The sequence below is a fragment of the Blennius ocellaris genome (genome assembly GCF_963422515.1).
Source record: "Blennius ocellaris genome assembly, chromosome: 24".
Taxonomy (NCBI): domain Eukaryota; kingdom Metazoa; phylum Chordata; class Actinopteri; order Blenniiformes; family Blenniidae; genus Blennius; species Blennius ocellaris.
In genome coordinates this window covers 5,904,795-5,930,417 of record NC_137673.1, presented here as the reverse complement: position 1 = coordinate 5,930,417, position 25,623 = coordinate 5,904,795, and the positions used below count along the sequence as shown (strand labels likewise).

General features: G+C 44.8%; 1 protein-coding gene across 1 annotated transcript in view; it reads left to right on the top strand.

The window, feature by feature from the left end:
- Positions 1 to 25,623, top strand: part of LOC308147571 (dystrophin-like) — a gene marked incomplete at its 3' end in the record, with an annotated part of 178,415 nt that overhangs the window by 141,866 nt on the left and 10,926 nt on the right. The window contains exons 34-60 of the mRNA XM_080519799.1: positions 3,712 to 3,873; positions 5,035 to 5,145; positions 5,662 to 5,835; positions 5,913 to 6,068; positions 6,146 to 6,316; positions 6,819 to 6,998; positions 7,125 to 7,247; positions 7,559 to 7,729; positions 7,799 to 7,921; positions 8,001 to 8,135; positions 9,157 to 9,309; positions 10,603 to 10,773; positions 16,059 to 16,181; positions 16,759 to 16,931; positions 17,018 to 17,153; positions 17,947 to 18,122; positions 18,316 to 18,463; positions 18,671 to 18,796; positions 18,899 to 19,048; positions 19,158 to 19,256; positions 19,337 to 19,436; positions 19,689 to 19,858; positions 20,286 to 20,403; positions 21,229 to 21,440; positions 21,643 to 21,797; positions 22,006 to 22,195; positions 25,106 to 25,278. Of these exons, the coding sequence (XP_080375925.1) occupies positions 3,712 to 3,873; positions 5,035 to 5,145; positions 5,662 to 5,835; positions 5,913 to 6,068; positions 6,146 to 6,316; positions 6,819 to 6,998; positions 7,125 to 7,247; positions 7,559 to 7,729; positions 7,799 to 7,921; positions 8,001 to 8,135; positions 9,157 to 9,309; positions 10,603 to 10,773; positions 16,059 to 16,181; positions 16,759 to 16,931; positions 17,018 to 17,153; positions 17,947 to 18,122; positions 18,316 to 18,463; positions 18,671 to 18,796; positions 18,899 to 19,048; positions 19,158 to 19,256; positions 19,337 to 19,436; positions 19,689 to 19,858; positions 20,286 to 20,403; positions 21,229 to 21,440; positions 21,643 to 21,797; positions 22,006 to 22,195; positions 25,106 to 25,278 (4,079 nt within the window). The remainder of the gene's footprint in view (positions 1 to 3,711; positions 3,874 to 5,034; positions 5,146 to 5,661; positions 5,836 to 5,912; positions 6,069 to 6,145; positions 6,317 to 6,818; positions 6,999 to 7,124; positions 7,248 to 7,558; positions 7,730 to 7,798; positions 7,922 to 8,000; positions 8,136 to 9,156; positions 9,310 to 10,602; positions 10,774 to 16,058; positions 16,182 to 16,758; positions 16,932 to 17,017; positions 17,154 to 17,946; positions 18,123 to 18,315; positions 18,464 to 18,670; positions 18,797 to 18,898; positions 19,049 to 19,157; positions 19,257 to 19,336; positions 19,437 to 19,688; positions 19,859 to 20,285; positions 20,404 to 21,228; positions 21,441 to 21,642; positions 21,798 to 22,005; positions 22,196 to 25,105; positions 25,279 to 25,623) is intronic.

The following is a 25,623-nucleotide window of genomic DNA, read 5'->3' as shown; positions in this document are numbered from 1 at the left end:
TTGGAAATTAAGCACAAGACACAGAGACACTTGGCTGAGCCAGTTTATTTGGGGTCATTCAAAATGACAAGAGCAGATCAGGCTCAAGTTGAGAGCAAATAGACCGGAACCAGGCTATAACACATAGTGGACAGTATAAAGAGACGTCATTATGAAAAGACAAACTGGCACTGGACTGGACTGAGGACAGGACATATACACACATTAGGATTGGAGAGTTAATGAGGTACAGCTAACGTCAATCAAGCACAGTGGAGGACATGGATAAAACTTACAACATGAAACTAGAATACATTAAACACAACATAAAACAAGAACAAAATCCACATCTATGACCACAATTTGTCATTTAATCGCTGATAAAAACGGTTTACTATTGGACGGTTGGATGATTGTATGAAAGGTGTGGGTATTTTGTATTTGCTATTTCACTAAGTCCATGAACAGAAAAGAAAAGTTGGAGTCAGAGAGGAACTGGTCTGATTGTACAAAGTTTTGTTGAGGAGCATCGGCATGGTGATGGTCACGGCGCTCCAAGTTGAAGCAATGTCGTGAAGTCGTTAATAAGAAAGCGACAGACCGACAGACACCCTGAAAACAAACCTCCTCCGAGCTTCCATCGTTTGTCTTCTTCTCCATTTCCTCCTCCTTCACCTCCACACCTGCTCCTAATGGACTTTCTCTCTTTCGCCACTGTCCTCCTCTTCCTCCCATCGTGCCCTTCCTCATCACTTCCAGCTACCGTCAGTGACGGCGTTACATTCACAGCCTTTGACAGATTAGACACACACACACACACACACACACACACACACACACTCATCGCCCGCTGGGTTGATCCCCCCTCACAATAGAAGCAGATTAATGTTCTCCTTGCAGCCTGATAAGCCTTCCTTTGTTTGTCTGCCCATTAGAGGCGACGTGTGTGCTGCGTGTGTGTGTGTGTCTTTCATATCAGACGTCTGTACTTGTTTTGGTTGTGTGTGTGTGTGTGACAGCATTAGAGAGTGTTTCGGCGTGTACGTCAGCATGTTTGAGGTGCGATCGGGCTCCTCGGAGCAATGTTTGTTCGTCGTCTACGAGGAGGACGAGGAGTTCGGAGATGAGAGCAGGCTGTTTGTGAGTACGACGGATGGAAGAGCAACGCACTGCGAGAACCCGAAGTTCAATGTCTCCCGCTATTTCTTTTACATCTTTTTTTCTTTAAGGCTTCTTGCTGTCGAAGGACAGTTTACACTATGAGTTTAGACTTCGTATAATATTCACCTCGAATGCCTTCCAGATACCACACATAGTTTTTTTCAGTTCTAATCAGTTCAATCGGTTTTCAGAAAGCAGGAAAGAAGCACGGAGACACAGAAAATGTGGTATTTAAGGGTTAGTATGTTGAATTCAAATTCCCCAACATCCAATCAAATAACAAGCGTAGCCATTAAAGAGCTACCTCTCTTTAATTAAAAGCCATCTGCTTAACCAAAAAGACAACTCCACTTCAACACTTTGACCAAATGTTCAGTACTCATTCCCTCAATTTATTAAAGCTCAGTTTCCCCACATTTTAATTGGCCCCCGGACCATTTTTAGGTTTAATAACCACACTAATCTTTGCGCAGTTACCTGCACTGGAGTCAGAAGAGCTGCTGTGTAACACCGCCGGACAGATTTCATTGGATGAAAACACCTTCCTGAGCCTAATCTGGTGAATGAACACCAACCGCAAGTGTTCAGTCATTCAGGAAAAAAGATGCTGAAACATATATGGAGAGAGATTTTTCACTCCAATGTGTAAAGTTCACACGGGGTTCCGGTGGTAGCATGGAAGTACGAGGCACAAAGCAAATTACCCTTTTGATGTGCATGGTAGACCTCTAATCTAATGGGACGTCTGTAATATTCTGTGAGGAGTTAGCATCCAACAGACAGAGGAATAGTAAAAACCCTTCACTGGAGCCCTGGGAAGCTTGGATGGTTTCCTTTATTCGACGATAAATCAATACTACACCTCTCCGAGAGCTCTCCTGCTGTGATCGTACGATGAGATCTCCACACTTTCCTCGCTGCCTCAGTTAAGAAACTTAAAAAAAAGTAATTTTTCTTCTCAGATAACTTAATACCTTGAGTAAATGTGGAGACAGTGGAGTAAGTATTTAATCTCATTATATCAATGTCCTCCTTTAACAACTCATGCGGAGATAAAGTCCAGCCTACGTAAGCGTCTGATCTTTCTGAATCAAAGCTGTTTCAGTTTTTCAGCGCCTCCAAACAGCCGAACCGAACAAACAGGAGGAAGCGTGGCGTTCAAGCTTCGCCCGCGGCGTTTCCGGCGCCGGCCACAGATCATCTATCTCTCTTGTTCACAATCAGCGCCCTCGCCATTGTGTATCAGCATTTGTGTGTGTGAGAGAGAAACCAAGTAATAAACCTGGTGTTTAATGAGAATCTGTATTCATGAGCCGGCGATTTCCAGGGAAATGGAGTACATCGCCACAGGGAAGGTTGTTATCAATGTTTGTCTAAATATTTAATCGCACTCAACTTTCTCATTTCATACATTATAAACTACGACACGAGGAAGCAGGAACAAACCGTGTGTGACGCGGGGGTTGGCGTAACTCGGGGCTATTCTTAGAGCCCTTATCCTCCTGCATGGGATTAGCATGCTCACCTGGAGCCACATGGACACCGCGCTTTATGTAAGAGCAGAGAAAGTGGACAGCCGGTGTGTTTTCCACCGGCAGCAGGAGATCGCGCACAGCTTGATGTGGTGACTCGATCGGGGACGGCATGAGAGACAAACCCCGGTGTCCGTCCTTCAAAAGGGTACATTGTGTGGTTCTGTGTTGTGGATGTGTCTGCCAGTAGATTCATTGTGTTTGTTTTGACACTAAAGTCACCTACACATGCTTAGAGGAGAAATGCTGAGTCGTGGTAGGAGTTAAATCTGTTTAATGTGACTTTGAGTGTGCAGAAAGTTCTCCTCTTTTACTTTTTCTACGCATTTAAGCCACGAGCCCCCACAATGTGTCATGTAACTGGCTAAAACTGTAGTTGAAAGTTCCTCAGAGGTTTTTCTTAAAGTGTCCTTGCAAGAAGCTAATACCTTTTCCAGGGATACTGCTTCTGCTTTTCAATTAGGAGAGGAAACCATGCTAGAAGGTGTGAAAGAACTGAAACAGTTTCATCAAAAACACATCAGTGGTTGAGTTAATTGTACTTTTTTGAATATTTTTTCATGCAAAACATTAAGTGCAGCAGGCGTGACGATTGTAGACTAAATATAAAATGACTTTCCAGATATGAGGGAGAGAGCTATTAGTTTGCATTTCAACAACTACCAAAGTTGAGCAAATACATTTGTAGGAGAAACTAACTCACACAGAGCACAATAATTAATCAATACTGACTATTCATAGCTCATCAACGAGCCTGACTTTAGGTTTAGAAATGTAACTGGGTGTGTAGACAGTTGAATATGTGATGATGTGCAATATTTACTATTTATAGGCAAACTATGAAAATAAGGAATAAACAGTTGGAGCAGCAAGAGGAAACAAAATATGTTGGGTACCTTGAACGGGGAGTCTGAACTGAGTTTGATACAGCTTCTGTAGAATTCTTGCCAAATCTTAGTACTTTCTCTGGTTTAACTTTTTGGGAAATTGTTTTATTCTGATGAGTTGGAATGAGTGGATCCTTTTGTTCTTTATACAGGCGGTGCTCAGGCAGAAGGAGCTGGAGAAGAGCGTCCGATGGGCTCAGGAGAACGACAAGAACCTGAAGCACATCCAGGACTCGCTGGCCAACACCGACCGGCACCTCACTGCCTACCTGGCCGACCACATCGACGCCCAGCAGATCCCACAGGAGGCACAGGTACACACACACTTTATAGTTTGAGAAAAAGTGTCATACATTAAAGTATTAGAATGAATATTACAGCAGAAAAAGATCGGAACACAATACAAGGAAATCAGTTTAGATACTGAAATTGATTAAAAATGTCAGCTTTTTAAAATACATTTATTAAAACAATTTAATTGTAAAATACATTAAAAATAATAAAACTTTATTTTAAAAGTCCAAAAACAGTTAAAGTTTAAAAGTTTATATAGTCTATAAGTTTTAAAAAGTTAGGCTGAATAATTCCCCCCCAGAGTTTGTCAAATTAGTTCTCAATAAAATCAGTAAACAGTGTAGTTTAGCAATTAATTCTTGAATAATGAGATTTTTTTTTTTAAATCAGGGCAAAATCAAGTCAGGGTGACTGAAACTCAATAAATTGGTTTGATTTCACAGTGATGCTGTAAAATGTGCTCGTTCAGGTTTTTCTAACTGAGCAGTTTTACTTGTTAATGTTTTATTTTTCCTCCAAATGTTTTGGATTTGAACTCATTTATTCTCCTCCCACTTGGATTTATCACAGAAAAAGATGCAGTTATTAACTCAGACAGGTGTGTGCAAGAGAACCCAGGAGAGAAAGCCAAATACTCCTTTTTTTTTTTTTTTTTTTTTTTAATACTTTTTTTTTCTCTGTGGTCCTAATTAAGCCTGGAGCTGCTTTGGACACACACACACACACACACACACACACACACACACACACACACACACACACACACACACACACACACACACACACACACACACATGCCTCCCAGACTAATCAGACCATCCATCACTGCATAACGACCTGCAGCTCTACAATGAGTGACGACAACGTGACAGGGTGTGTGTGTGCGCGTGTGTGTGTGTGTGTGTGCGCGTGTGTGTGTGGGATTATGACCACGTGCGCTGCAGACCACCAGTGCAAAGGATGACATTTCTCACTTAAACACACACGCGAGGGGGAGTGATTGGATTAGTGCGTGTGATTACAGGACACTTGGTATTTAAAAAGAGAAAGACTCTGGGACTGTTTGTGTGCACGCGCGTGCTTCCCCTCTCCTTGATGGCTCCTGCCCCCTTGTGGTTGACAGCAGGAGACACAACATCAATCTGTTTGTCATAATGACTTAACTCTGTACGTTTCAACAGAAAATCCAGTCCGAACTGAGCGACCATGAAGCGACACTGGAGGACATGAGGAAGAAGAACCAGGACAAAGAGCCGTCCCAGAGGTTCATGGGACAAATAGACGCCACCCAGGTGCTCAATCACCACGCGAATACACTTAAAGTCTATTAACGCTCCAATTTCTTGTCACTTAACACCAGCCTCCTTTGGTTCTTTATTGTCAAGGAAAGTCTAACAGGTCCTGACTAATTTGGATTTATTTGCGGAAATAAAGCATTTCAACAGTGGCTTCACGACTTGCACCCTCAAATGCTTGTAATTTAACACCAGCTTCGTTTTTTTTAGTTGTATGTTTGCGAGGAACGCCATAAAGGCCTTTTTTTTATATCTTTCACAGACAATAATTTTTTCAGCATTACTAAACCTGCTCACTTGCAGGATACAGTGCCTCATTGTCATCCTAATAAATAATACTGCATTGCACCAAGTGGAGTAATTGCACCCCAGCTTCACTGGCCTTTATCGAGTGGGTGGCTGCAAAAATGGAGTCCTCCTGTGTGCATTTTAAGTCCTTGTAATTTGACACCAGCCTCAGCTCTGCTGGTGAAACTTGGCACGTCATCTGCCAATTTTTTTTGCATCTCGTAGAAAATGCTAACGGACGTGTGGGCCAAGTTCCGCCTCTTCCAGAAGCCGGCGAACTTCGATGCGCGGCTGTCTGAATGCGAGCGCGTGCTGGCCGGGGTCAAGAGTCAGGTGGGGGTGCTGGACATCCGCAGCGTGGAGCAGGACGTGGTGCAGTCGCAGCTGGAGCAGTGCATGGTGGGTAGCGGCGTGCAGAGAGCAGAGCACCCGGCGGGACTGTGTTTGTAAAAGCGTGTTCCTCTGCGTGTTAACAGAAGCTGTACAAGGCGCTGAGCGAGGTGAAGGGCGAGGTGGAGACGGTGATCAAAACAGGGCGGCAGATCGTGCAGCGGCAGCAGACTGAGCACCCCAAAGAGATGGACGACCGCATCACGGCGCTCAAACTGCTCTACAACCAGCTGGGGTCGCAGGTGAGTGGCGGCGCAGCGTCGTGCACCCCGCCACCGCAAAGTGTGTTACACCTGTGTGTGTGTGTGTGTGTGTGCAGGTGACGGAGAGCAAGCTGGAGCTGGAGAAGAGCCTGAAGCTGTCCAGGAAGCTGCGGAAGGAGCTGAACGGGCTGACTGAGTGGCTCGCCGCCACTGACGCAGAGCTGACACGGCGCTCTGCCGTGGACGGCATGCCCAGCGACCTGGAGGCCGAAGTGGCGTGGGCGCAGGTGACGCCCACTCTCAGATCTTGAAACACTCTTTCAGGGAAATCAATCTGAATCCATTCAGACACCAAGTTATTCTTAAATGACAGGAAGTGGGTGGAATGTGGAAAAACTTTGATGTAAACAAATTAATATATACAAAGATATACCTCCCTATGAATTGATTGATGTGTTACTTGCAGTACAATTTGTCCAGAAAACCAAATAGAAATTTTTTTCAACTGCAGTTCTATATTTTTCTGCCATGTAAGCAATTTTATAGCGGCGGGTTTATCCTTTTTTTTCTTTCTTTTTTTGCCAAAAGATATATGGAGCTTTGTTTGTGTCTAAATAACGAATTGGTTGGTTTCTTTAGCCACTAATCACTAATATCTTTGTCCAGTGAGGTGGAAGTACCTAGAACAGCAGCGCCAGTGGCGATTCTGTGCCAGTTTGTGCTGGAAATGACAACAGAATTGACCTTGCAGCTACCACTTTCTCATGCCGTCCTGTCTTGTGTTCTCAGTCCACCCACGGGGAGACGGAGAGGCGGCAGCCCCAGCTGCAGGCCGTGGTGGAGCTGGCCGAGGCCCTGAAAGCCGTGCTGCGGGGCCACGGCGGCCTGGTGGACGACAAAGTCAGCCTGCTGCGCTGCAACTGGATCGCAGTGACGTCCCGGGCGGAGGAGTGGCTCAACCTGCTGCTGGTCAGGAGGAGAACTCGCATCTTCATTCGTCTGATGCTAAATTTACTTCCGCCGCCAGCTAAAAATAGCTGAATTTGCAGCATTTAGAAAGTCACGCTTTTCCATCGCCCGTTCTCCGTCTCGCAGGACTACCAGCGGCAGATGCAGAAGTTGGATGGACAGATAAAGGAAGTGAATGCATGGATCGACGGAGCGGAGAAGAAGGTGGACGAGATTGACAGCCAGGGGCCGAACGACACTGTGTTGAAGGTTTGACGCTCTGCCTCTTCTTCTTGTTTTGTTTCTTTATTTATTCAGCATTTTCTTGAAAATAAGATTAGCTTGGAGCAATAATTAACCCTCGCTTAACTTTTCGGAAGCATTCATTTTTCAATCCACACTCATTCTAAAATCAATGCTCCCTTTCTGCTGAAATACGTTATGGGTATAATGTATTTTATTTTAAAACAACATATTATGGCTCTTCAACACTCAAGGTTTCTCTGATTCTCGATGCAGAATTGTGGCTTTTTTGGGGTGAAAGTCTTTGCATTGATGAATTTGTCCACGTCGTGGTTCAGGTGGTGCGTGCTGAGCTGGAGCTGACAGGAGCGAAGATGGAGGAGGTGGGGGCTCTGGCCCAGGAGCTCATGTCCACCAGGGGGGAGAACTGCAAGGCTCAGGTGGGCCCCAAAGTGGAGCAGCTCAACCAGAGATTCGACGCCATCGCTCAACGCGTCGCCTCGGGGCTGGTAGGGGAAACCCACCACCTGTACAATCTGCTCCCGCCTGCTGGTCTCTAACGACCCGCCTCTCTCCAGACGGCAGCTTCGGCGAAGGAGCTGGAGCAGTACCACAGCGAGGCCCAGGTGTGGCTGGAGCTCCTGGAGGAGGAGGTGAAGCAGGGAGAAAACCTGCAGGAGGAGGATTTCCAGGAGGACAAGGTCCAACTCGCACACAGGAGATATTCCAGTCCGTTTATTTCCAGCCGCACTGACACACTGTGTGTGTTTACATGCGTAGGATTGTGAGGAAGGTGCAGTGAAAGACTTACTGGTGAAAGGAGAGAATCTCCAGAAGAGAGTCCCGGACCAGGACAAGAGAGAGCAGATCAGGCTGAAACACAACCAGCTCAACAGCAAGTACAACACCGTCAAGGTAACTCCTCGCCACATGTTGCATGTGCAGACACACGGACGACCTGGTCCCTCTATTTCTAAGACTAGCTTCCTGCTTAAAGTATAACCAACAAATGGTGGAGCTTCCCTTTAAAGCAAGGTCTGCAGGAGTGCACAGCCGAGGTCAGAAAGTCGAGCAGAAAGCCCTCAGACGCTTCCTGGCTGAGCTCACAGCGGGGCGGCCGTGAGCGTTCAGGCTGCTGCCATGCTAATTAATGTCTGTGTGCACAGAGGGGCTGTTAGAGGCTTACGTAAACCAAACTGCTGCTTCTGCAAGAAGAGAGGACCTCATATTATCCCTCACTGTCTTTCAAAAGGGGAAAAAAATGTCACATTTAAATCGAGATATAGTTCAATAGTTCAACTAAAATCTGTGGCCTTTCACTTCAGCCAATAAATGTTGACTTTCCACACATAGAGACATAAGGACGACTCAATGGATAATTAGGTAAAACAACAACAAAACCTAAAAAGGCTCAATGGGAAACACGGCGAACTGAGGCCAAATGGATAACGACTAAAATATTAAAAAGAAAAATGGAACACAAACATATAAACCTTCAAAAAAAAGCTGAAAAAATATTTTTAATAAATGGCTAAATAGTCCACAAAAATGTTGAAAAGCGCTGAAATTACATTAAAAAAAACACAGAAAAGAGCTAAATTAATTAGAACTGGATAAAAAGCCTAAAAGGGGCAGGAAAATTACTAAAACAGTTAAAATTTGTAAAACAGGCTAAAAGTTAAAGCAAAGATAAGCTTAAAAAAACCAAAACTGAACAAAATAACTAAATAGACGGAAAAAATGGCAACTAAAAGAGACAATTGAGTGAATTCGAATGAAAAAGCAAAAACAGCTCAAATGCTAAAGCCACTAAAAAGATAAAAGAGGCGAGAATTTGTGAAATTGGTTAAAACATTTGATCAAATCTATACAAACAAGCTGATAAAGTGTGTAAGTCTCAGCTCCATGTCGCCATTAGCGCTCTGTGTTCTCGTAGGACCTGCGACTGCTGAGGAACAGGAAGGCGCTCGCCATCGCCCCCCAGTGGTACCAGTACAGGAGGAAGTCGCATGACCTTCTGGCCTGGCTGGACGACATCCAGCGCAGCGTGGACCAGTTACCCGACCCCCCCGAAGGAGAGAGGGTCAAGGTGTGCACACGTATATAAACGCTCACACACACACACATGCTTCCATTCGTAAAGTCACTGTTGTTTTTCTTTTCTTGCACACTGACGTTTTTAATCCAACCTGCATCGCCTCATTTTACATGTTGTGTTTAAACTTTTCTTTGCTGTGTTGCTGCACAAACCTCTTTTCCTTCTACAGCTTCCCGGAAGTCGTCTTTTGAAAATAATTCACATTTTCCCAAAATGCAAAGACGTGTCTACGCTAAAGACAAAATGCTGCTCAAAAAGCTCGTATAAGATGATCTAACAGCTAGTTATCGTTTCAATAATCCACTTTGTCATCGTGTCTGCTTGAGGAATAAAAAAAAAAAAAAAGAGGCGAGCTAGCTTCTTTAGTCTGAATCAAATAAAGTGAGCATCGTTTTATCCACTCACGCTGGGAATTAAAAACAATTAAAGTCACCCTAAACTGAGTTTTAAAGAATCTTGATATTGTGTATTTCAATGTCACTTTTAATATTTTAAATGTATCTAAAATAAGCAGAGATGATGCAGTCATTTGACTTTCTGCACCCAAAGATTGACGCTGAAATTTAAACAATAACCATGATGACATTTTTAAAGGGAACACCCGAGATAATAGTCTTTGGAATATTTCAAAAAATGTGATTAAAGTTAACTAAATAACCAGCTAGCGGTTACTCGGTTACTCCCAGTCTGCGCCACAAGGTGGTACAATGAGTTGCGAATCGTTTCAAGATTAACGCTACATCTCAGTTTTTAGGAATTGTTACTATTTCCACCGGAAGGTCAAAGGTTAATCTGAAGGAGAACCCCCTCCCCTCCCCCATATGCCCCCGGAAGCCCCGCCCCCCTGTCTGACTCTGTATGTGTGTCTTTCACTTGCAGATGATCACTATGACATTCCGCTAAGCGGGACGCGCTCGCCTCAGACTCGCCCGCTGTTTCCGAGCTCTGAGATCCACCGTGTTGTCTGCTCTGTGTTTTGCGCCCCACGTTTCTCACTTGTATTTAATTTATTTTTTGTTCTTTGTGGAAATAAAGTGTGACGGCACTCCTGATCCCGGCAGCACTTCCTCATTTTCTGGATTTACAATGTTGATGTTTGACGCTGACAAACATGATATCTTGTTTTTTGGTTTGTTTGTTGTTGTTTTTTTTGTTTTTTATTGATGTACTGTCTTTGTTGGAGTGTGTGTGTGAGTGGATTAATTACGTGTTTTTCAAGTACATCCATATGCCTCTGTGTGCTTACCCCGCCCGGGCCCTCCCCCGGTTCATCTCGTCCAATAGGAAATTGGCTCAGAGTTCGACGCGAAGAAGGAGGAGCTTAAGGAGTTGCAGGGCTTAGCCAATCAGCTGTCAGGGGCTGGAGCCGCCAATCTAGTGGAGCCCCGCCAGCTCCAGCTCAACACGCGCTGGGTTGAGGTGGAGGGCAAGTTCATACCCTTCAAAAGACAATGCGTGAGTTTCACGAGGCACGACTTCTCATCTGCAGTACTAACAGAGCCTCTCCTAACAGCAGCTAGACCAGCTCCCGGCCTCCAACGCCGCTGTGCTCCACTAACTCAGCATGAAACCAGTCCACACAAATACCACCAAACTACCAAAACTCCTCGCCTTATAGGATCAGGGTTATTAGCACATTACGTCTTTATGATTTCACCCATTTCATTGTATGTTGGTCTTTCAACAACCACACGGTGGAAACACGTTGATTTCTGTTGTAGTCTGGATTTGTCCGGAATTAGCCAATTATAAAAAGTGTAAAGTGTGTTAAAAGTTTTAATAGTTAAAAATAGGAAGAAAGCAACTTGAAAGTAAGTCTGATCACACTGTGGCTGAGAAATCTATGCGTAAGTAAGCTCAGCAGCGATAATAATCCTGCACTTTGACTTTGCACCACAAGGTGGTACAGTGAGTCACTTCAAAAGAGGAAATACGACAGGTTCCACTTTTTTCTTATCGTTTTTTTAAAATCCCACAAATAGCACAAATTACTTTTTAAATGTTGCTGGACGTGAAGCTGAGCTCTGTAGGTGCATTCAGGCGTCAGAGAAGCAGGAGGATTAAACCACATGTAGAACGCAGGGTAAGTGGGAGCGAAGATAAAGTGTTCCCACCAGTTTGGAGATGACTCCAGGGGGAACATGAAACACAGAAGGCTTTGATACAAACACGGTGGTGCACTCGTGGGATTTAATGACTGTATGAGAATTGAGAGAATGAGCAAACTAGGCTCCCTTCAGGGATCAAATACCACGGCGCAGGATTTAAAGGTACAGTGAAAGCGAGGAGGAAGACTGTTTGTTGTCAGTGTTCCGGGGATTCAGGGTTCAGTGCAGGGGAAAAAAACACTAATTTATTTACTGGGGAACAATTATGTAAAATTAATATTTAAATATAGACATATATATTATATATCGTGTAAATGAACATAATGAGCTTTTAAAACTTCCATTTATTCTGTATTTTAGGTATATCAAAAGAAAAATCCAGGTTGCTTTTTCTGTTTTTCTTTGCTACATACTCATTTTAATGTCTTCCGTGTGTGCATGTGAGGCACTCTCACACGCCTCCATCTCATTGGTTGCTCTGTGTCGCTGCATGTTCTCCTTGCCCCGCCGACATCCAACCGATCAATCAGTTCCCCGAACTGCCGATCACTGAAGATGTATGTATCCTGAGCTGGTCACCACAACCACAACCGCTTGGATGGATACACATCTGACATCAGAGTTAGAATTACGTTTCCATTCCGGGCAAGAGGCTGGTGTCAAATTACAAGCACTGGACACTTGCAATGTCAGTGGAAGGCTGGAAGGTTTCTTTTCCATGAGGCGGCCAATCAGGAGCCGAAAAGAGTCAGAGTGTAATCCATAAACAACTTTTTTCCTAAATTCAAATAATGATCTCTTTAAAAGCAAAACAAAAATAATGATTGATATGAATAGATATAAAGAATATAAGAAATATATTTCAAAAAAATAAAGAGAAATGTCAGACGAAGCTGAATTTATGTTAAATGTTTGGCCAAGAAACGTGATGTGCATATAAATAGAACTGGATGTCTATTTGTATATTTAAAGAGTTTAAAGTGACAAACTCATCAGGTAACCTACTTCAATGGTTTTATTAGAGTTGGTTTCACACTCATACACAATTGTATTTTAAACAATCATTTATTGTTTTCTACAGGGAAAATACATATTAAATGAAAACATTTCCCAGTGTTACATTTATAGAAAATATTACATCTGTGTAATAATTTTGACACATTCTGCTAGATTTTGAATCTATGTAAGAAAAAATTCATGATTTTTAACATTTAATTTTATCCTGTAGCAATAAAAATACTTTAGATTCTTCGTACACATACAACTATAACAACAAAACGGTGAAACACTTTAATTTAAAGGTATAGTAGAGGATTTTCTTCTTCCGGGTGGATCATCAAAATAACTGGTCCTCCCAATTGTCAATCATTCTGGTGATATATAACGTAAGCCCGTCGTACGTGCCCGTCCCTGCGCGCAGCTCACTCCACACGGTCCTCATCATGCCGGTGGCCGACCCGACGCATTATTCTCGGACATTTTTACACAGTTTCACCCCCTCTGGTGCAAATCTTCTTGTAAAGTGAGCTTATGTGAGCGATGCCGACTTGTGACTTGTAAACAGAGCGTGCACGAGGAGAACTGGGCTCGTGCATGTCTCTCGCACGCGTTTTAGTAGGCATTCCGTCTCGGGAGCAGGTACAGCGTTGCGCATGCGCATTTTTTTCAAACGGTGGAGAGGGCGGTTCTTTCCTAAAATTCCTGAAAATCCTCCTGTATACCTTTAAGTACAATTCTCTTTTAACTAAAAATAGCTTTTATTCCTAAAACGTCATCGGGGTTTAATCCTTCGTTTAGTCATGAATGTTACAATGAAAAACTCACGAAATTGTCTTTCGGTTTGCGTATTTATTTTTTGTCCATTTCCAAATCTTCTTATGGACTTTATCACCAGTTTCAATGACAATAAATAGACCCAAACGACTGGCAACAGTCGCCCAGAAACACCCGCCGAGTGAAGAGAAAAACACTCCTTTCACCAAAATAGGCTCGTGGAGTCTGAGCTGCAGTGATTGAGGACGGAGGGTTTGAGACACATGAGTGCAGATGTGTATTCAGTCCAAGTATGTTGAGGAGCGAGAGCAGAGTGGACCTCGGCATGAGAGAGAGCCACATCACATTATTCATTCCCCGCCGCAATCGGAGGCTCACTGCAAGATGTGCTGAAATATGCTAAAAGAAGAGCCGCTATCAGGCAAAGATTGGAGAGATTTCCTCTCATCATCTGCTCTGCTGTCGCATCATCAACAGTTTTAAAAAGTCTCCACAGGGCCATTCTGACCTGTGTGTGTGAGAGTTAACCACTGCTGTTATCTTAGGCCTTCAGTAAGTCTGTCACACTGGGTTTTACACGACAAGCACTCGCAGAAATCGCCCGTTTCTCATCATTTAAACCCGACTTCAACCAGTTTATCAGGACAGAAATCACACTGGAAGAGTTTACGGTTAGTGGAACCATTTGACTGCTGGGGGCGAGCTCTGCAGCAGGAAATGTCCTGGTGGGGGTGGATGAATCTGCTTTAGTGGACGAATCAGATATCAAGTTCCACACCAGGAGCCAATAATTATGCATATCAAGTTAATATGACTAGTTAATCTAGTTCTGACCACACCATATCTCTGGCGAACCCCACAATGGGCCCCAGACCTCAGATCCACTAGTTTAATAAAAAAGAAATGGGTATTATCTATTTTCCAAATGGAATTGTGAACTTCTATCTACTTTCTTTATTAAATTAAAACATCCTTCTTTAGCCAACATGCTACTTCACATAGATTCCCCATGTTTGCACTCATAGTGACAGTAGGTTTTCCTCCATATGGCTTTTTATGGAGTTGCATAATCTCATGCTCGTCTGTTATGAACATTTCTCCCGCAGACACCAGTCATGCTATATAAACACGTGAGGAGTTTAAACAGACTTGCTACAATTTAAAAGCCTCCCACTGAGTGTTGGCATCACTGCCGGAGCTAAACACTCGCCCCTGATGCTACACCCCCACTGTGAGGTCCAGTAACACCCGTCGCTTCCTCGGTCACTTCGAAAACTGCACTATTTTTTTCAAATATATGTGTGTAAATTTCTCATCATCCGCGAAAAGAGTACAAAGTGAAATCCAGTGTGACGGACAGCATGCAGGGAAACTGGGACATGTTCATTTTACCTCAGATACTATAAGAAAGCTGCTTCAAAACGTAGTTAAAAGGGCACTCCTGTAGTTTTCTGAAATATAAACGTCAGAATGACTTCTGTGAACGCAGTCATTGCAGACAGTTTGACTCTTGGGGGTCTTTGTTAGGATTTTATTGAGTTGTTCACTTCTGAATGAAGCTTTTATCCATAAAAACCCTAAAATGTCAAATATAATTGAACATTTTGTAAAGGAAAAGATCCACTATAATTTTATGGAACACGTACAGCATGTAGGGTTTTTTTTTTTTTTTAATTAAATAGAACTTGCTCCATCACATGAAGTTTTGCAATTAAATTTTCGACCACAAAGTGGGGGAGTGAAAGTAAGAGTACATGATAAACCCATTACTGCTTTTTACTTGTATTTTGACAAACAAAACTGAGAAATGCAAGATTTTTGTACAAAATTATCTAAAAAGCAAGTCCTGGCTATTGAAAGTAGCTCAGATTTTAGATAAATTTCCCCGTAATGGACAATCTCATTAATAAACATGTGACTCACTGCTGCCCCCAAAGCTCAAAAGTGGAATTACATTAATCATACAAGCTGTACCTTTAGAGAGCTTTAACTTGTGATGTGAGGAGTCCTGCTGACATTGTTTTAAATGACACTACAGCAGCTTTATTTGGTCGAGAAATCTGGAGTGCCCTTGAACTGAGAGTGAGAATAGGAAGCCACGTGCTACGCCCCCCCCCCCCCCCCCCCCCCTGTGGACTCACCCCTGCCCTCGACATTATTACTGCCGCAGCGCGCTCGCCCAGCAGCCATCATTAACTTTCTGTGCGGCTGCTAACAACGCTAATGTCCGTGCTGTACTGTGGGGCTAATTGAAGAGTGTTTTCTGACAGAGGGCACAGCGGGGGGCCGTCATGATGAGGTGACGTGAAGAGTCGTCCCGGAATCTCTGCACAGAGAGGGGCCTTCATTTGCCATGCTGGGCTGCACACTCAGGAAACCTTCCTTAGAGCCAACTCACAATCAAAGGCTCCGTTTTTTTTTGTTTTTTTTAAGGCATGGCATCTGACAGCCTGGAAACATCTGGGGCTTTATCAGAGTTTGTATTCGTTTTCAAATGTGGGGCAGGTCCCCCTGTGGGGGCGCCAGAGAGCGGCCGGGGGAGAGATGCCTTTTCCCAGCATGGTGTTCTTTCCATTTTTAACATTTTGGGTTGAAATCATTCCAAAAACAATCAATTTAAGGGTAAAATAATACATTATTGGGTTTATAGATAGCCAGATAGATTCTTAGCAATATTTTAAAATGTGAAAAACATTAAGAAATGGGTTGCTTTAAGCTCCAATAAAAACCTACTTGTTTACAAGAAAAACTCATGAAAGCCCCAAATTGGTTTCCCATAATGTAGAATCTTTCCATATTTTATCTTGTAAGAAGAATGTGTGTGTTTTATCTCATGTACTTTTCTGCCTGTGGACTCAGGAATACCTGAACGAGCTGCAGGCGCTGCTGCGTTCAGTGGCAGAGACGGACTTCAAGCTGAACTCTCCTGAATTCTGGCCTGCAGCCTTTTACAACCTGCCCCAGCAGGAGCAGTGCCTGAAGGTCGGAAACCGCCTCCAACACCACGTTTTAAATGCACAAAATCACCTCCACCGCATGTCATGTTTCTGGATTTTTCAATATGTAACGCTAATATGATACTGAATTATTGTTTTTGAGAATAATTGACACTGATCAGAACTGTGTATGTCCACCGCTGGCGAGCACTTTTTAAAGATTTATGTGGGACAAAAAGTTGTCTTCATCCAGAATTTGATGTAACTTCAAGTCCAACTGTAAAACCTTTCTTTAGATATAACCACAAATGATTGTTTTCATTGAAGTGATCCAATTGATGTTATGTCATGTAAACACTCCGGTCTGTTTTGAGGTTTCAGCTTATAAACTGCTAATCCCAGAACTAACGCCAGTTTACTTTTTTTCTCAGCACAAACAAGAAATCTGATTACAATTGTATCATGTAAACACTTCAATCTGATTCAATTGCCACTATCTGATTGATAAAACCAATCCTCAAAGCTGGTGTCAGATCCAATCAGAGTCCATGTAAACATCACATGTGATAGCTTGAGAATGTTTGAATTTAACCCTTTGAGTGCTGTACCCTTCTCTGTTCCAGGAGGTGAAGGGAAATATTGATCAGCTGCTGGGCCCGGTGGAGGGGGCGCTGGCCCGCAGGGAGGAGGTGGTGTCGACTGCTCGGCCCCTGGAGGGCCAGAGGATCCAGGAGACCGCCACCCTCCTCAGCACCAACTGGGACAAGCTGAACAAGCTCTACCAGGACCGACTCAAGTAAGAGTGGCGTCCAAACGGGAAAGGACTGGTGTTTAATGAGCACCGGCACACGACTTAATCCAGCTTTGTTTGTCCGCGTTCAGGCGCTGGCACGACTGCAGTGCCAAGTGGCAGAAGTTTGTGTCGGATCAGAAGGAGCTGGAGGAGTGGCTGAACGATGCCCAGGGCGCCCTGAAGCTGTCCGAGGGCAACCCGGCTGCACACAGGCAGCGCCTCAGGGTAACGCCGGCACACGTGTCACTGACAGGAGCCACGGCGGAAAACTGAGGAACACGATCGGAATCCCTTACTAGCTCATTGCAGGCAAATGTAGTGCTGTTACAGTAATAGATTACTCTCAGGAGTTGGCACAATTTATCTTCTGGTCTGAAGCCTCTTCAGAGAATTTATTCACGTACTTCATCAAAGTGTGTGTGGATGTGTGTGTGTGTGTGTGTGTGTGTGTGTGTGTGTGTGGGTGTGGGTGTGTGGGTGTGGGTGTGTGGGTGTGTGTGTGTCATCAGACATGCTCGGTCCACTTTGGGCCCCTGTGATCAGCTCTCAGTGTCCAGCTGAACAGACCGTGTACGACCATCTGCTAACCCACAACACAAGCTGCTACCTGAACACACACACACAGATTAATCTCCTGCTTTTCATCTTCTTGCTGAAAATTAGCCTTGGAAATTACTTTTTCTTTTCTTTTCTTTTCTTTTCTTTTTTTCTTTTTTTATAATTTTTTAACATTCTGACGAGAAATGTTCAAACTCCATGAGAAACTTCAGCGCAAAGCTCTTTTAAATAAATAAAAGGAGGAAGTACAGGTGTGTGTTGTTCACCCAGTGTCGGTACAGGAGAGCAAAGAAAAGACGCATGACGGCAGAGGATCAAGATTAACCATTTTCAGAATGAAATGTTTAAAAAACATTATTCTGACGTTTTGTCTCAGAAATATGGAAGAGGATTATTTGTTTTTTTTTTACTTGGAATTGTACTTGATTAACTTCTGAATTCTGTTTTTTATTTGAATCAGGACGTGACGGAGGCCATCCCGCTGCAGGAGGTGGTGCTGGGCCGGGTGAACTCCTCGGGAGAGGACATCAGCCAGCTGAGCACGCCGGACGACGCCTCGCGCCTCCGATTGCAGCTGCAGGTCATCAACGCTCGCTGGACCGACATCTGCCAGCAGCTCAACGAGCGCAAGAGGAGGTGAACGTGGGAGATTTGTACATGCACTGCATACTTATCGCAAAATTCTGACTGACCAAAGAGGTTAAAGCCACAAAAGGTGGCCTCCTGACCCACACAAGTCAAAGGGGAGACAAAAAAAACAAACCCAGTTGAATCCTGCAATGAAGCACAAAACATGAGTGTTGAATGCATGGGTTGTTTGGTGCTGCAGGTCTGCAGAGGCGCGCACTGCAGCCGCAGAGCTGCAGGAGGACATGGGTTCCATGCTGGGCTGGTTGGACAAGGCAGAGGGGGTGTTAGCCATCCCGCTGCAGCCTGCAGAGCCGCAGCACATCAGAGACATGCTGGGAAAAGTCCAGGTACCATCAACACACAAACACACACTTTAATAAGCTACGGGGTGTGATCATCTCTGCAACTTTTAAGTGTGTGTGTGTGTGTGTGTGTGTGTGTGTGTGTGTGTGTGTGTGTGTGTGTGTGTGTGTGTGTGTGTGTGTGTGTGTGTGTGTGTGTGTGTGTGTGTGTGTGTGTGTGTGTGTGTGTGTGTGTGTGTGTGTGTGTGTCAGACTCGTGTGGTGGAGCTCCCAGCCAAGCATGCAGCGATGGAAAGTCTAAACTCCAGACACAAGCACGTCACGCTCCCTGCCGACCGACACAAAGACGTAAAGATCATCAACAGTCGCTGGGCTCAGGTCAGCCGACGGTCAACCACCTAAAAACCGACCCCATCAGATCACATGACGGCCCTGATTCTCTCCCACCATCGCTCAGTTAATAGAAGCTCCTCTCTTCAGGTGTCCAAGGCTCTGCCGGAGCGCCAGCTGGAGATCGAGGGTCTTTTGAGGGAGCTGGAGAAGCTGCAGGGTCGGATGGGCGACCTGTCGGCCTGGGCGTCCCACACCAGAGCCAAGCTGGAGCAGTCTCCTGAGGAGCCTCCACCCGGGGTACAGAACACACACAGTTCACTCACCATTGATAGAATCATCAGTCATTCTATTAAATGAATAGCAAAGTGAGTATTTTCCCTGCATTGTTGTCTCGGCGCTCCTGCAGCTTCCAGAGGAGGTACAGCTCAAGCAGCCGGAGGTGGAGTTTGTTTTGGAGCGAGCCAATCAGCTGCTGAAAGACACCCCGCCCAGCCAACCCGACAAGGCGAGGAAATCAAACGCCACACAAATCATTTCTGTTGCTTTTCTGACTTATCGAGACAAAACAACCCGTTTTGTGTGCAGGTGAAGTATGAGAAGCTGAGGGAAGACTGGACGGTGATTCTGGAGCTGCTGCGGCAGCACAGAGAGAGGATGGCCGCCCTGCTGGTGGCCAGAAAAGCCAGTGAGACATCATTTATTGCATTTGTGAAAATACCATCTGAGTAATAACGTAGTGAGTTAGAGCTTCTTACCTCACTGTGCTGTAATAAAACCGTGTGTGTGTGTGTGTGTGTGTGTGTGTGTGTGTGTGTGTGTGTGTGTGTGTGTGTGTGTGTGTGTGTGTGTGTGTGTGTGTGTGTGTGTGTGTGTGTGTGTGTGTGTGTGTGTGTGTGTGTGTGTGTGTGTGTGTGTGTGTGTGTGTGTGTGTGCGCAGACGAGACTCTGACAGGAAGCTCCCAGCCCGAGTCTGCAGCTCTGGCTCAGTTCAACAAGTCCTGGGCCGAGCTCACCGACTGGCTCACCATGCTGGACAACATGGTGCAGAACAAGCGAGTGGTGGTGGCCGACCTGGAGGACATCAACGACAACATCGGCCTGCTGAAGGTCGGCTCACTATTTTTTTTCCACGTTTGGACCTCAAATCAACATACATACAAAGATCTGTCGGATAATGTTAAACCCATCAAAATAATATCACTTTTTCGCTGCTGGAAAAAAACAACGTATTTCTAATAATATTGCACTATTTGCACTAAAGGAGCCTGAGAACAACATGCATATGTTCTTTTTCCTCTTAGATATGTTCTTTTTCCTCTTAGATGATTCAGAGCATTCACATGTGATGCATTCATCTTTTCAATAACCTGATTAAGTCGGAATATTCATTGAAAAATGAACGACACAAAATCCCCAGAAACCATAATGAAAATGTTCAGTTCTGTTGCTGATACTGCAACTATTTCTTCTTGGGAAGACGTCAATAGGACAGGAAGTTGAACGATCTCGATATTTGTCTTTTGTGTGTTTTCAGTCGTCCCTGCAGGAGCTAGACAAGCGGCGCCCCCTCCTGGAAAAGCAAGTCACTGCAGCCCAGAACCTGAAGAACAAAACCAGCAATCAAGACACCCGCAATGCGATCACTGAACGCAGTGAGTCACTTTGTTTTTCTACTCGCTACTCTCAACACAACTGTGTCTGACCTGAAACGTGAACCTGACTTTACCTCAACTCTCTCCTTAAGTAAGAACACAGCTCAGAAGCTCCTGATCTGCATAATATTTACATCCCACGTACACCAATTTATGCAGGGTGTTGGCTCATGGCCTGCTAAAAGCAAGGTGCTGGAAAATATGCAAACCAAACAGGCAACACAGAATAAATCAGAGGGATCGACTTTGGTTTCAGGCTAACATCAAACATAAAATATCAGCGTGATGGCTTTTATTCCCTCCCGGGAGCAGCTGTATGTGAGAAAAACATCCCCTACCTGCTGTTTTTGTTTCACATGCAACATCTAACTCATCCAAATAACTCAGAGTTACCCAACTTTGTTTAAATCTGCTGCCGAAAATGACAAATGAAACATTTCACTAATACATGGAGGTCAGGGGGATACTCTTTCCCAACATGGTTTCTCCTTCAGCTTTTCAGAAAACGTGGATTTTAAAAATAGAGATTATTTTATAGATTTTTCATGACAGAATACATTGTGTATGTGATGGATATTAATGAAATAACAAGGTAAGCTTCAGTACAAAACCATGAGGATAGCAGTTATGACAGTTCCCGGCTCTATATGAAGACTTTATCCAACTTACATTAGATATGTGTATTAAAATATACTACTACGTACATGGAGGTGTCACTGCATGACATTAGAAAGCCGTTACCGTACCTCAGAAAAATATACTTTACTACCGTATTAGACCGGCTTCATTTTTCTTTTGTGTGAAATCCTCTGCGTTTGGTTGCAGTTGACAGGCTCCAGACTCACTGGGAAGACTCTCAGACGCGACTCTCCGACAGGATGAAGCAGCTCCACAACATGCTGCAGGACTCCACCAACTGGCTGGACGCCAGGAAGAAGGTGGACCCTCTGGTCAAGCGGGCCAGCGAGAGGCTGGAGTCGTGGCAGGAGATCACGTACACGGTGGACATGGTGAAGAAGCAGAACGCCGAGCTGAAGGTGGGCTGAGCGTCCACTCAAACTTGATCAACCACCCTGGAAATTAGCTCACTCATCACATGAATCCACCAATTTTCCAGATTTATTAACAGATGCCTCCACAATAGGACATTACTCACACAGGGGAGATTTAAATGTCGGCGTGAATCACCGCATCCATTCGTGCTAATCGCGGGCGCTCCCATCTCCTCTGCCTCTCCAGCTCTTTGTGAAGGAGCTGCAGCAGTGGCAGGGCCAGGTGGACGAAACCAACGCGCTGGCCAACAAGCTGCTCACACTCTACAGCAACGACGACACGCACAAGGTCACGCAGGTCAACAACAACCTAAGGGCCACGTGGACGCACATCAGCAAGCGGTAAGTGCACCAAGAAACAAGACTCGTGCTTCAACTGCCTCCATCGGTTACGTTCATGTGACTGTTATTGCAGATGATGTGGTTTTCTGTTGGTTCCCATTAATTTCTCATCTCATGTAAGCTGGAACTCCAACCTGATGATGTTTTATGTCCGGACCAGCCTCTACCTGTGACTCACTGGCCTGTTCTTTTCCTCGTGTCTCTTAAGTGTTTCGGACCGCGAGGCGGCGCTGGAAGCGGCCCTGAAGCTGCTGCAGCAGTTCTACCTCGACCTGGAGAAGTTCCTCAACTGGCTGACGGAGGCGGAGACCACCTGCAACGTTTTGATCGATGCCACCAACAAGGAGAGGCTGCAGGAGCAGCCCGAGGCAGCCAGGAACCTGCTGGGACAGTGGAAGGTAACGGTACACACACACACACACACACACACACACACACACACACACACACACACACACACACGAAACATTGAAGTCGCTCCGGACTGCGCCCAGCCGAGGGATTTTGAGGTCACACACATTAAGATGTAAGTGAATGACCTGCTTATTTCTGGTGTTATTGCGACATTGATTTTCATGGCGGCTCTTCATCTTTGTCACACTGTTTTCCCCGCGAGACCTTCAGAGGCGGCCGGCAGCAGCACAAGGCCGGGCAGCCTCTGCTCTTTCACTCCGTCATACCCAATACAGACAGAATACACAAGTCTTGTGTATTTCTTATTGCAAATTACTGACCTTAAGCTGGAGAGTGATGAATTGATGAACCGTCTCCCAAGTCCAAAGTGAGTTATTTTTCACGTGTTCTCGCACTTATTCGTTATTCACAAACCTGTCTCCATAGAAAATAGCATTTGGATGAAGTATTTCATTTGTGTATACAAGTGTAAGCCACTTAATTGATGCATTCAGCCATTTTAAAGCCGGCGCAGTCCCGCCCACCCTGTTTGATTGACACGTCATGAGTGGCATCCGTGGAAGTACCTGAAGCTCAGAATCAAGTGGGATGATCCAGACACTGAGCGCTGTCTTCATCCCTGACTCGGAGACGTTCTCCTCGAGTGGCCGCTCCGGCTGGTATGACAGGAATGCTGACACGGCAGCACGGAGCGATCCGATTGGTCCGCCTCTGCCCGGCAGACAAGTGCAGAAAATTCCCCCCACTGCATTGTGGGAGTTGAAGGGAAGGCTCTGTTCTGAGAGAGAGAACATATTCTGACCCCTCGGCCCTCGCCCTGCACCCACACACACTTTCTGGTGGAAAGACACATGCGCACACACACACAAATGCACGCACTTTCTGACTTTCTGGTGGAAAGACATGCACGCACACACACTCGTGCAGCATTTTGGGAATGAATTTTTAAGCACGGGCAGTTTCAAATTCATGCTTGTGCACGTTTCCTCCATGCACGCGCACACACACACACACACACACACACTTCAGTACAACAGCAGCACTGTGTGCAGCACTGAGATAGTCTTCTGTGTCCAATTATAATGGCGGCCTGCAAAACAGCGTAGCATCAAGCGAGCGCATGCACACACAAACACACACACTGATACTTACACTCTCCCGGGCTACAACTCCACACACAGATAAGGTTTAATTGGAAAATGAGCTCACTCATCGTTTTATGAACCCTTTCAAGTTCCCTCCTCCTCCTCTTCCTCCTCCTCCTTCATCCTCTCCTCATCCCCACTGTCTTTCCAAGTCACTCTGACTCACTCGCTCCAGCTCCATCTGCCTCTTTACGTGCAGCTAACTCTCCCTCCGTCCCCCCTATGACGCTCCCTCCCTTCCTCTCCACGTCCAAATCTGTCACACACACACATTTTGAAACAGAGGACATTCTTATGCTGCCACACTGCAAGTTAATCTGGAGGGAATACAGGAGAAGATGCCTCTTCCTCTTCCTCTGCTTCTTCTCTATGTGTAGTTTCGGGTAAAGCTTGGACGATGCTACGCAGGAAGGTCTACCACGTTCAGGTCGGGAATCAAAATCGGGCATCTTTCTTTTGTGTTTTCAACTTTTGTGGAGCGGCGACAGGACAGAGTCGGTCTTTTCTCAATGTTAAAGGCTTTTTCATGTCTTTTTTTAATGAAGAATTTTAGCATTAATCTGCCACAATTGTGCAACAAGTTGAAATTATTTCTGCTAGAAGATTGCACATGGGCTTTTCATGACTTTTCTTAGATTAATGACTGTCGACTGAATGAAAATGCAAATTAAGACTTAAAAGGAGAAAAACAGGGAGGCAACAGAAAGCTAAGCAACAGTGCCAGAACGGAAGAGTAATAGTAGATGATGGATGGATAGATGGATGGATAGATGGATGACTACAGACTAGTATGATGTAAGTTTATGCAGGAGAGAAGGCCGAGGGGTCTGATACAAACTCTTAACAGAAAGCAAATAAAAACATACATCTGGTAGAAATATTCTTATTCCACAAATATTTTCTTGGTTAAAAGATGAAATTTGATTTATTGATGAGTGGGACGACATGGTAAATGAAAATGTTTTGCTCACCTGGGTGACACTGAGTGAATGTTGGTTTTCTTTTAGATAGGCTGAATAAACATAAATAACAAAAAAGAAATCTTACTCACAGAGTAGAAATGATTTTTTTGTACCCTATGAATACCAACTGGCTCCACCGATAAAATCTCATAATGTGGAAAACATCTGGCATCCAAACAAAAATACGACACAGGTCTTTCTGATCCACTCTGTTCCGCTTCGATTACAGTATGAATGCAGCTGATCCTCGTAGCTAACGTGTGAATTTTGACTGGTTTCATGAGTTTCTATGAGATCTGAGCTCATAAAAGCACCTCGGCATCAAAGCATCGGCTGTGTTTGTAGAAAGCAGGCTTTTCATTCAGTGCCGCCGATTATTTTGCTTTCCGACCTCCAGAACGTGTTCCCAGTGATAATGGAGCTTTATTTCCTCTTGACGTTACAGATGTTAGTCGGCAAAGTGCCGGGCTTCCCCTCCACATCTTATCGGGAACATTTAGAGTTTTAGTAATGAAGCGTTGCTGCCGAAGCTCCCAGCCGGCTGCAGGCCCAGCGACACATTTTGACATTTCATTGCAACAAAAGGCTCCGTGCACACTTCATTAAGGCCGGCGTTACGGCCCAGCCCGGCTCTCAGCAGCTCCTTCTCGCAGAGTAAATCACTCCGGCAGGATCCTGATCCCATTACCCAGCACTCCAACTGAGCTGCGAGAAAAGATGGCTGCTATTACCAAAACAAATGAAGTGTGTGCTTGCACAGAATTTACTGTTCGCACTGTTTCACCAGGACCTGCAGGCAGAGATCGACGGCCACACCGAGCTGTACCACTCCCTGGATGAGAACGGACACAGGATCCTGAGCTCGCTCGGCGACTCGGAGGACGGCGCGCTGCTGCACAGACGCCTGGACAACATGAGCCAGAGATGGAATGACCTGCGGAGCAAGACGCTCAGCATGAGGTGAGGAAACTCCAACCCTTCCTCCTCGTCCCTGGTTTCCCACAGAGGAGCTTCCAGTCCTGTTTCCACAAGCAACCACACCTCTGAAAACAAGCCCCAAACAGGAGCTTCTCTTGAAAATTTTATAAAAACATTAAATAAATCAAAAATTGAACAGGCTCGAAGGTCTTAAACCATTAAAATATTTATTAAACAGCATAAAACAGATGGTATATGAACAAATCAATGGAAGCTCGTTATGAACCATTAATTATTTCACTCATCTTCCTTTATCTTTTACTTCTAACACTCCAATTCTCATTTTTAGCTTCAGTTCCAAGCAATAAAAGGCAGTTTAGAGTGCAC